Genomic DNA, 12581 nt, shown 5'->3' with positions numbered 1-12581 from the left:
CACACACTCAGTACTCCCACCCCTCCAACTGGGCAGGTTAGGGACATTCTATTTCCACACACTCAGTACTCCCACCCCTCCAACTGGGCAGGTTAGGGACATTCTACCTTTCACACACTCAGTACTCCCACCCCTCCAACTGGGCAGGTTAGGGACATTCTACTTCCACACACTCAGTACTCCCACCCCTCCAACTGGGCAGGTTAGGGACATTCTATTTCCACACACTCAGTACTCCCACCCCTCCAACTGGGCAGGTTAGGGACATTCTACTTCCACACACTCAGTACTCCCACCCCTCCAACTGGGCAGGTTAGGGACATTCTACTTCCACACACTCAGTACTCCCACCCCTCCAACTGGGCAGGTTAGGGACATTCTACTTCCACACACTCAGTACTCCCACCCCTCCAACTGGGCAGGTTAGGGACATTCTCTTCCACACACTCAGTACTCCCACCCCTCCAACTGGGCAGGTTAGGGACATTCTATTTCCACACACTCAGTACTCCCACCCCTCCAACTGGGCAGGTTAGGGACATTCTACTTCCACACACTCAGTACTCCCACCCTCCAACTGGGCAGGTTAGGGACATTCTACCTATTTTCCACACACTCAGTACTCCCACCCCTCCAACTGGGCAGGTTAGGGACATTCTACTTCCACACACTCAGTACTCCCACCCCTCCAACTGGGCAGGTTAGGGACATTCTTTCCACACACTCAGTACTCCCACCCCTCCAACTGGGCAGGTTAGGGACATTCTACTTCCACACACTCAGTACTCCCACCCCTCCAACTGGGCAGGTTAGGGACATTCTACTTCCACACACTCAGTACTCCCACCCCTCCAACTGGGCAGGTTAGGGACATTCTACTTCCACACACTCAGTACTCCCACCCCTCCAACTGGGCAGGTTAGGGACATTCTCTTCCACACACTCAGTACTCCCACCCCTCCAACTGGGCAGGTTAGGGACATTCTACTTCCACACACTCAGTACTCCCACCCCTCCAACTGGGCAGGTTAGGGACATTCTACTTCCACACACTCAGTACTCCCACCCCTCCAACTGGGCAGGTTAGGGACATTCTACTTCCACACACTCAGTACTCCCACCCCTCCAACTGGGCAGGTTAGGGACATTCTACTTCCACACACTCAGTACTCCCACCCCTCCAACTGGGCAGGTTAGGGACATTCTACTTCCACACACTCAGTACTCCCACCCCTCCAACTGGGCAGGTTAGGGACATTCTACTTCCACACACTCAGTACTCCCACCCCTCCAACTGGGCAGGTTAGGGACATTCTACTTCCACACACTCAGTACTCCCACCCCTCCAACTGGGCAGGTTAGGGACATTCTACTTCCACACACTCAGTACTCCCACCCCTCCAACTGGGCAGGTTAGGGACATTCTACTTCCACACACTCAGTACTCCCACCCCTCCAACTGGGCAGGTTAGGGACATTCTACTTCCACACACTCAGTACTCCCACCCCTCCAACTGGGCAGGTTAGGGACATTCTACTTCCACACACTCAGTACTCCCACCCCTCCAACTGGGCAGGTTAGGGACATTCTACTTCCACACACTCAGTACTCCCACCCCTCCAACTGGGCAGGTTAGGGACATTCTATTTCCACACACTCAGTACTCCCACCCCTCCAACTGGGCAGGTTAGGGACATTCTATTTCCACACACTCAGTACTCCCACCCCTCCAACTGGGCAGGTTAGGGACATTCTACCTACTTCCACACACTCAGTACTCCCACCCCTCCAACTGGGCAGGTTAGGGACATTCTACTTCCACACACTCAGTACTCCCACCCCTCCAACTGGGCAGGTTAGGGACATTCTACTTCCACACACTCAGTACTCCCACCCCTCCAACTGGGCAGGTTAGGGACATTCTACCTACTTCCACACACTCAGTACTCCCACCCCTCCAACTGGGCAGGTTAGGGACATTCTACTTCCACACACTCAGTACTCCCACCCCTCCAACTGGGCAGGTTAGGGACATTCTACTTCCACACACTCAGTACTCCCACCCTCCAACTGGGCAGGTTAGGGACATTCTACCTATTTTTCACACACTCAGTACTCCCACCCCTCCAACTGGGCAGGTTAGGGACATTCTACTTCCACACACTCAGTACTCCCACCCCTCCAACTGGGCAGGTTAGGGACATTCTACTTCCACACACTCAGTACTCCCACCCCTCCAACTGGGCAGGTTAGGGACATTCTACTTCCACACACTCAGTACTCCCACCCCTCCAACTGGGCAGGTTAGGGACATTCTACCTACTTCCACACACTCAGTACTCCCACCCCTCCAACTGGGCAGGTTAGGGACATTCTACTTCCACACACTCAGTACTCCCACCCCTCCAACTGGGCAGGTTAGGGACATTCTACTTCCACACACTCAGTACTCCCACCCTCCAACTGGGCAGGTTGGGGACATTCTATTTCCACACACTCAGTACTCCCACCCCTCCAACTGGGCAGGTTAGGGACATTCTACTTCCACACACTCAGTACTCCCACCCCTCCAACTGGGCAGGTTAGGGACATTCTACCTACTTCCACACACTCAGTACTCCCACCCCTCCAACTGGGCAGGTTAGGGACATTCTACTTCCACACACTCAGTACTCCCACCCCTCCAACTGGGCAGGTTAGGGACATTCTACTTCCACACACTCAGTACTCCCACCCCTCCAACTGGGCAGGTTAGGGACATTCTATTTCCACACACTCAGTTCTCCCACCCCTCCAACTGGGCAGGTTAGGGACATTCTACCTACTTCCACACACTCAGTACTCCCACCCCTCCAACTGGGCAGGTTAGGGACATTCTACTTCCACACACTCAGTACTCCCACCCCTCCAACTGGGCAGGTTAGGGACATTCTACTTCCACACACTCAGTACTCCCACCCCTCCAACTGGGCAGGTTAGGGACATTCTACTTCCACACACTCAGTACTCCCACCCCTCCAACTGGGCAGGTTAGGGACATTCTACTTCCACACACTCAGTACTCCCACCCCTCCAACTGGGCAGGTTAGGGACATTCTATTTCCACACACTCAGTACTCCCACCCCTCCAACTGGGCAGGTTAGGGACATTCTACCTACTTCCACACACTCAGTACTCCCACCCCTCCAACTGGGCAGGTTAGGGACATTCTACCTACTTCCACACACTCAGTACTCCCACCCCTCCAACTGGGCAGGTTAGGGACATTCTACTTCCACACACTCAGTACTCCCACCCCTCCAACTGGGCAGGTTAGGGACATTCTACCTACTTCCACACACTCAGTACTCCCACCCTCCAACTGGGCAGGTTAGGGACATTCTACCTACTTCCACACACTCAGTACTCCCACCCCTCCAACTGGGCAGGTTAGGGACATTCTACTTCCACACACTCAGTACTCCCACCCCTCCAACTGGGCAGGTTAGGGACATTCTACCTACTTCCACACACTCAGTACTCCCACCCCTCCAACTGGGCAGGTTAGGGACATTCTATTTCCACACACTCAGTACTCCCACCCCTCCAACTGGGCAGGTTAGGGACATTCTACCTATTTTCACACACTCAGTACTCCCACCCCTCCAACTGGGCAGGTTAGGGACATTCTACTTCCACACACTCAGTACTCCCACCCCTCCAACTGGGCAGGTTAGGGACATTCTACTTCCACACACTCAGTACTCCCACCCCTCCAACTGGGCAGGTTAGGGACATTCTATTTCCACACACTCAGTACTCCCACCCCTCCAACTGGGCAGGTTAGGGACATTCTACTTCCACACACTCAGTACTCCCACCCCTCCAACTGGGCAGGTTAGGGACATTCTACTTCCACACACTCAGTACTCCCACCCCTCCAACTGGGCAGGTTAGGGACATTCTATTTCCACACACTCAGTACTCCCACCCCTCCAACTGGGCAGGTTAGGGACATTCTACTTCCACACACTCAGTACTCCCACCCCTCCAACTGGGCAGGTTAGGGACATTCTACTTCCACACACTCAGTACTCCCACCCCTCCAACTGGGCAGGTTAGGGACATTCTACTTCCACACACTCAGTACTCCCACCCCTCCAACTGGGCAGGTTAGGGACATTCTACTTCCACACACTCAGTACTCCCACCCCTCCAACTGGGCAGGTTAGGGACATTCTATTTCCACACACTCAGTACTCCCACCCCTCCAACTGGGCAGGTTAGGGACATTCTACTTCCACACACTCAGTACTCCCACCCTCCAACTGGGCAGGTTAGGGACATTCTACTTCCACACACTCAGTACTCCCACCCCTCCAACTGGGCAGGTTAGGGACATTCTACTTCCACACACTCAGTACTCCCACCCCTCCAACTGGGCAGGTTAGGGACATTCTATTTCCACACACTCAGTACTCCCACCCCTCCAACTGGGCAGGTTAGGGACATTCTACTTCCACACACTCAGTACTCCCACCCCTCCAACTGGGCAGGTTAGGGACATTCTCTACTTCCACACACTCAGTACTCCCACCCCTCCAACTGGGCAGGTTAGGGACATTCTACTTCCACACACTCAGTACTCCCACCCCTCCAACTGGGCAGGTTAGGGACATTCTACCTACTTCCACACACTCAGTACTCCCACCCCTCCAACTGGGCAGGTTAGGGACATTCTACTTCCACACACTCAGTACTCCCACCCCTCCAACTGGGCAGGTTAGGGACATTCTACTTCCACACACTCAGTACTCCCACCCCTCCAACTGGGCAGGTTAGGGACATTCTACCTACTTCCACACACTCAGTACTCCCACCCCTCCAACTGGGCAGGTTAGGGACATTCTATTTCCACACACTCAGTACTCCCACCCCTCCAACTGGGCAGGTTAGGGACATTCTACCTATTCCACACACTCAGTACTCCCACCCCTCCAACTGGGCAGGTTAGGGACATTCTACTTCCACACACTCAGTACTCCCACCCTCCAACTGGGCAGGTTAGGGACATTCTACTTCCACACACTCAGTACTCCCACCCCTCCAACTGGGCAGGTTAGGGACATTCTATTTCCACACACTCAGTACTCCCACCCCTCCAACTGGGCAGGTTAGGGACATTCTACTTCCACACACTCAGTACTCCCACCCCTCCAACTGGGCAGGTTAGGGACATTCTACTTCCACACACTCAGTACTCCCACCCCTCCAACTGGGCAGGTTAGGGACATTCTATTTCCACACACTCAGTACTCCCACCCCTCCAACTGGGCAGGTTAGGGACATTCTACTTCCACACACTCAGTACTCCCACCCCTCCAACTGGGCAGGTTAGGGACATTCTACTTCCACACACTCAGTACTCCCACCCCTCCAACTGGGAAGGTTAGAGACATTCTACTTCCACACACTCAGTACTCCCACCCCTCCAACTGGGCAGGTTAGGGACATTCTATTTCCACACACTCAGTACTCCCACCCCTCCAACTGGGCAGGTTAGGGACATTCTATTTCCACACACTCAGTACTCCCACCCCTCCAACTGGGCAGGTTAGGGACATTCTACTTCCACACACTCAGTACTCCCACCCCTCCAACTGGGCAGGTTAGGGACATTCTACTTCCACACACTCAGTACTCCCACCCCTCCAACTGGGCAGGTTAGGGACATTCTACTTCCACACACTCAGTACTCCCACCCTCCAACTGGGCAGGTTAGGGACATTCTACTTCCACACACTCAGTACTCCCACCCCTCCAACTGGGCACGTTAGGGACATTCTACCTATTTTCACACACTCAGTACTCCCACCCCTCCAACTGGGCAGGTTAGGGACATTCTACTTCCACACACTCAGTACTCCCACCCCTCCAACTGGGCAGGTTAGGGACATTCTACTTCCACACACTCAGTTCTCCCACCCCTCCAACTGGGCAGGTTAGGGACATTCTATTTCCACACACTCAGTACTCCCACCCCTCCAACTGGGCAGGTTAGGGACATTCTATTTCCACACACTCAGTTCTCCCACCCCTCCAACTGGGCAGGTTAGGGACATTCTACCTACTTCCACACGCTCAGTACTCCCACCCCTCCAACTGGGCAGGTTAGGGACATTCTACCTACTTCCACACGCTCAGTACTCCCACCCCTCCAACTGGGCAGGTTAGGGACATTCTACTTCCACACACTCAGTACTCCCACCCCTCCAACTGGGCAGGTTAGGGACATTCTACTTCCACACACTCAGTACTCCCACCCCTCCAACTGGGCAGGTTAGGGACATTCTATTTCCACACACTCAGTTCTCCCACCCCTCCAACTGGGCAGGTTAGGGACATTCTACCTACTTCCACACACTCAGTACTCCCACCCCTCCAACTGGGCAGGTTAGGGACATTCTATTTCCACACACTCAGTACTCCCACCCCTCCAACTGGGCAGGTTAGGGACATTCTACTTCCACACACTCAGTACTCCCACCCCTCCAACTGGGCAGGTTAGGGACATTCTACTTCCACACACTCAGTACTCCCACCCTCCAACTGGGCAGGTTAGGGACATTCTACTTCCACACACTCAGTACTCCCACCCCTCCAACTGGGCAGGTTAGGGACATTCTATTTCCACACACTCAGTACTCCCACCCCTCCAACTGGGCAGGTTAGGGACATTCTACCTACTTCCACACACTCAGTACTCCCACCCCTCCAACTGGGCAGGTTAGGGACATTCTACCTACTTCCACACACTCAGTACTCCCACCCCTCCAACTGGGCAGGTTAGGGACATTCTACTTCCACACACTCAGTACTCCCACCCCTCCAACTGGGCAGGTTAGGGACATTCTATTTCCACACACTCAGTACTCCCACCCCTCCAACTGGGCAGGTTAGGGACATTCTACTTCCACACACTCAGTACTCCCACCCCTCCAACTGGGCAGGTTAGGGACATTCTACTTCCACACACTCAGTACTCCCACCCCTCCAACTGGGCAGGTTAGGGACATTCTACTTCCACACACTCAGTACTCCCACCCCTCCAACTGGGCAGGTTAGGGACATTCTATTTCCACACACTCAGTACTCCCACCCCTCCAACTGGGCAGGTTAGGGACATTCTACCTACTTCCACACGCTCAGTACTCCCACCCCTCCAACTGGGCAGGTTAGGGACATTTACCTACTTCCACACACTCAGTACTCCCACCCCTCCAACTGGGCAGGTTAGGGACATTCTACTTCCACACACTCAGTACTCCCACCCCTCCAACTGGGCAGGTTAGGGACATTCTACCTACTTCCACACACTCAGTACTCCCACCCCTCCAACTGGGCAGGTTAGGGACATTCTACCTACTTCCACACACTCAGTACTCCCACCCCTCCAACTGGGCAGGTTAGGGACATTCTACTTCCACACACTCAGTACTCCCACCCCTCCAACTGGGCAGGTTAGGGACATTCTACCTACTTCCACACACTCAGTACTCCCACCCCTCCAACTGGGCAGGTTAGGGACATTCTATTTCCACACACTCAGTACTCCCACCCCTCCAACTGGGCAGGTTAGGGACATTCTACCTATTTTCACACACTCAGTACTCCCACCCCTCCAACTGGGCAGGTTAGGGACATTCTACTTCCACACACTCAGTACTCCCACCCTCCAACTGGGCAGGTTAGGGACATTCTACTTCCACACACTCAGTACTCCCACCCCTCCAACTGGGCAGGTTAGGGACATTCTATTTCCACACACTCAGTACTCCCACCCTCCAACTGGGCAGGTTAGGGACATTCTACTTCCACACACTCAGTACTCCCACCCCTCCAACTGGGCAGGTTAGGGACATTCTACTTCCACACACTCAGTACTCCCACCCTCCAACTGGGCAGGTTAGGGACATTCTATTTCCACACACTCAGTACTCCCACCCCTCCAACTGGGCAGGTTAGGGACATTCTACTTCCACACACTCAGTACTCCCACCCCTCCAACTGGGCAGGTTAGGGACATTCTACTTCCACACACTCAGTACTCCCACCCCTCCAACTGGGCAGGTTAGGACATTCTACTTCCACACACTCAGTACTCCCACCCCTCCAACTGGGCAGGTTAGGGACATTCTATTTCCACACACTCAGTACTCCCACCCTCCAACTGGGCAGGTTAGGGACATTCTATTTCCACACACTCAGTACTCCCACCCCTCCAACTGGGCAGGTTAGGGACATTCTACTTCCACACACTCAGTACTCCCACCCCTCCAACTGGGCAGGTTAGGGACATTCTACTTCCACACACTCAGTACTCCCACCCCTCCAACTGGGCAGGTTAGGGACATTCTACTTCCACACACTCAGTACTCCCACCCCTCCAACTGGGCAGGTTAGGGACATTCTACTTCCACACACTCAGTACTCCCACCCCTCCAACTGGGCAGGTTAGGGACATTCTACTTCCACACACTCAGTACTCCCACCCCTCCAACTGGGCAGGTTAGGGACATTCTACTTCCACACACTCAGTACTCCCACCCCTCCAACTGGGCAGGTTAGGGACATTCTACCTACTTCCACACACTCAGTACTCCCACCCCTCCAACTGGGCAGGTTAGGGACATTCTACTTCCACACACTCAGTACTCCCACCCCTCCAACTGGGCAGGTTAGGGACATTCTACTTCCACACACTCAGTACTCCCACCCCTCCAACTGGGCAGGTTAGGGACATTCTACCTATTTTCACACACTCAGTACTCCCACCCCTCCAACTGGGCAGGTTAGGGACATTCTACTTCCACACACTCAGTACTCCCACCCCTCCAACTGGGCAGGTTAGGGACATTCTACCTATTTTCACACACTCAGTACTCCCACCCCTCCAACTGGGCAGGTTAGGGACATTCTACTTCCACACACTCAGTACTCCCACCCCTCCAACTGGGCAGGTTAGGGACATTCTACTTCCACACACTCAGTACTCCCACCCCTCCAACTGGGCAGGTTAGGGACATTCTACTTCCACACACTCAGTACTCCCACCCCTCCAACTGGGCACGTTAGGGACATTCTACCTACTTCCACACACTCAGTACTCCCACCCCTCCAACTGGGCAGGTTAGGGACATTCTACTTCCACACACTCAGTACTCCCACCCCTCCAACTGGGCAGGTTAGGGACATTCTACTTCCACACACTCAGTTCTCCCACCCCTCCAACTGGGCAGGTTAGGGACATTCTATTTCCACACACTCAGTACTCCCACCCCTCCAACTGGGCAGGTTAGGGACATTCTATTTCCACACACTCAGTTCTCCCACCCCTCCAACTGGGCAGGTTAGGGACATTCTACCTACTTCCACACGCTCAGTACTCCCACCCCTCCAACTGGGCAGGTTAGGGACATTCTACCTACTTCCACACGCTCAGTACTCCCACCCCTCCAACTGGGCAGGTTAGGGACATTCTACTTCCACACACTCAGTACTCCCACCCCTCCAACTGGGCAGGTTAGGGACATTCTACTTCCACACACTCAGTACTCCCACCCCTCCAACTGGGCAGGTTAGGGACATTCTACCTACTTCCACACACTCAGTACTCCCACCCCTCCAACTGGGCAGGTTAGGGACATTCTACCTACTTCCACACACTCAGTTCTCCCACCCCTCCAACTGGGCAGGTTAGGGACATTCTACTTCCACACACTCAGTACTCCCACCCCTCCAACTGGGCAGGTTAGGGACATTCTATTTCCACACACTCAGTACTCCCACCCCTCCAACTGGGCAGGTTAGGGACATTCTACCTATTTTCACACACTCAGTACTCCCACCCCTCCAACTGGGCAGGTTAGGGACATTCTACTTCCACACACTCAGTACTCCCACCCTCCAACTGGGCAGGTTAGGGACATTCTACTTCCACACACTCAGTACTCCCACCCCTCCAACTGGGCAGGTTAGGGACATTCTATTTCCACACACTCAGTACTCCCACCCCTCCAACTGGGCAGGTTAGGGACATTCTACCTATTTCCACACACTCAGTACTCCCACCCCCTCCAACTGGGCAGGTTGGGGACATTCTATTTCCACACACTCAGTACTCCCACCCCCTCCAACTGGGCAGGTTAGGGACATTCTACTTCCACACACTCAGTACTCCCACCCCTCCAACTGGGCAGGTTAGGGACATTCTACTTCCACACACTCAGTACTCCCACCCCTCCAACTGGGCAGGTTAGGGACATTCTACTTCCACACACTCAGTACTCCCACCCCTCCAACTGGGCAGGTTAGGGACATTCTACTTCCACACACTCAGTACTCCCACCCTCCAACTGGGCAGGTTAGGGACATTCTATTTCCACACACTCAGTACTCCCACCCCTCCAACTGGGCAGGTTAGGGACATTCTATTTCCACACACTCAGTACTCCCACCCCTCCAACTGGGCAGGTTAGGGACATTCTACTTCCACACACTCAGTACTCCCACCCCTCCAACTGGGAAGGTTAGAGACATTCTACTTCCACACACTCAGTACTCCCACCCCTCCATCTGGGCAGGTTAGAGACATTCTACTTCCACACACTCAGTACTCCCACCCCTCCAACTGGGCAGGTTAGGGACATTCTACCTACTTCCACACAATCAGATTGGCTTGGTTTGTCACCTCCAACTGAGTAGATCCCAGTTCACCCATGTTCCCAATTGTGTCATAATTACTTTCTGTTTACCCAACTGGACTCTCACTGTCTGCATCTCTCTTTTCCTCTCCTTCCTGTTGATCTTGTGGGTGTGTCTGTCCAGGCTACATGCTGATTGGTAATGATGTGAAGCTGAACAGCCCCTCGTCCCTGATTGGCCAGGCACTAGCAGAGATCCTACAGTATCCAGAGAGAGCACGGGATGCTCTGCGGGTCTTACTGCACCTTGTGAGGGTCAAATACACACACACACACACACACACACACACACACACACACACACACACACACTCTTACATTAGTCTAAATCTCCCTGTCCCCACCAGGTGGAGAAGTCTCTCCAGAGGATTCAGAACGGCCAGCGTAACTCCATGTACACGTCCCAGCAGAGTGTGGAGAACAAGGTGGGGGGCGTCCCAGGCTGGCATGCCCTGCTGACCGCTGTGGGCTTCCGCCTGGACTCGGCTGGCACCGGCATCCCTGCTGCTGTTTTCTTCCCCACAGCAGACCCTGGAGACAGGCTGCAGCAGTGTAGCACCACCCTGCAGTCAATACTTGGTAGGCACTGGGCCTTGGCAGGAGGACATGGGACTGGGGATAGGACAGTGAGATGGAGAACAGCTCCAAACATGAACTGGGCCTCCATCTTTCTACTATAGAATATCAAAAGTTACAATACTGCTTATCAGGTGGCTTTGTGTGCTTTTTACCAACACAGTTTTTTACTCTTCTACTGAATGTATGGTATATTAAATGCAGCTTGAAAGAATGCTGAATAATGAGCCATGTGCTTTAATCTTGTCTTCCAGGTCTACCGCCCCCAGCTCTCCAAGCCCTGTGTAAACTCATCACCGCCTCCGAGGCAGGAGAGCAGCTCATCAACCGGGTAGGCCCCAGCACCACAGCAGCACAGTGTTACTGCTCACCACTGGAGTCTAGTATTTAGTGTCTTGCAACTCCAAAGAGGGAGACGTTGTGTGTTATGAAGGAAACAGAAACCCGACTCTTCCCATTATCTGAGCCGCTGGGGACTTACTTCATTTTTTTTATATATATTTTTTTAATTTAACTTTTATTTAACCAGACAAGTCAGTTAAGAACAAATTCTTAATTACAATGACGGAAAATTATGCGCCGCCCTATGGGACTCCCAATCACGGCCGGATGTTTTACAGCCTGGATTCAAACCAGGGACTGTAGGGACGCCTTTTGCACCGAGATGCAATGCCTTAGACCACTGAGCCACTCAGGAGCCCTTAAAGGCCCAGTGCAGTCAAAATTCAGTGTTCCTGTGTTTTGTACCATATTGTACAACAGCTGATGAAAATAACACTGTAAAAGTGTGTTATTTCCTGATAGTTGTTGCTTGAAAATACAATCTACACGGGACCTTTTAATCAGCCTGTTTGTATGGGTGGCGTTTCAGCCTGCCTGGTGACATCACCAGGCGATACATTGTGTAATAGACCAATAACGGTTCATTTTACTGTATTTATTTATCTGTATGTATTGTCCCCCACGATGAAATCGGGGAGGGGACTGTGGATCTGTCTCCGTCTGTTATTATGTTCTTACAATAGTCGCGATATATCAGACAGCATTGCGTCTTGGCTTAGAGATCTGACATTTGCAAAATTGTACTGATTGTCCCAAGAGGAGAGGAGAGCTATAGTAATGAAATGTACATACGATAGTCACACAATATATCTCAGACACCACTGGCCCGATCTTGACGAAACTTGGGTGAATGATACGCCTTGTCATAGAGATCTGTCAAGTTTACTGTTGTTTTTATTTTATTTGTACTTTTTACTAC

General features: G+C 52.8%; 1 protein-coding gene across 2 annotated transcripts in view; it reads left to right on the top strand.

Annotated features, from left to right (window-relative positions):
- The window catches only part of LOC115140053 (tetratricopeptide repeat protein 28), a 259236-nt gene that overhangs the window by 240483 nt on the left and 6172 nt on the right, over window positions 1–12581 (top strand). For both annotated transcript variants that reach the window (XM_029678098.2, XM_029678097.2), the window contains exons 18-20: window positions 10869–10993; window positions 11092–11323; window positions 11575–11651. In XM_029678098.2, coding sequence (XP_029533958.1) covers window positions 10869–10993; window positions 11092–11323; window positions 11575–11651 — 434 coding nt within the window. The remainder of the gene's footprint in view (window positions 1–10868; window positions 10994–11091; window positions 11324–11574; window positions 11652–12581) is intronic.

This window comes from Oncorhynchus nerka, linkage group LG13, assembly GCF_034236695.1.
Source record: "Oncorhynchus nerka isolate Pitt River linkage group LG13, Oner_Uvic_2.0, whole genome shotgun sequence".
Taxonomy (NCBI): Eukaryota; Metazoa; Chordata; class Actinopteri; order Salmoniformes; family Salmonidae; genus Oncorhynchus; species Oncorhynchus nerka.
The sequence above is the reverse complement of the archived record's forward strand: the minus strand, read 5'-3'. Positions and strand labels throughout refer to the sequence as shown.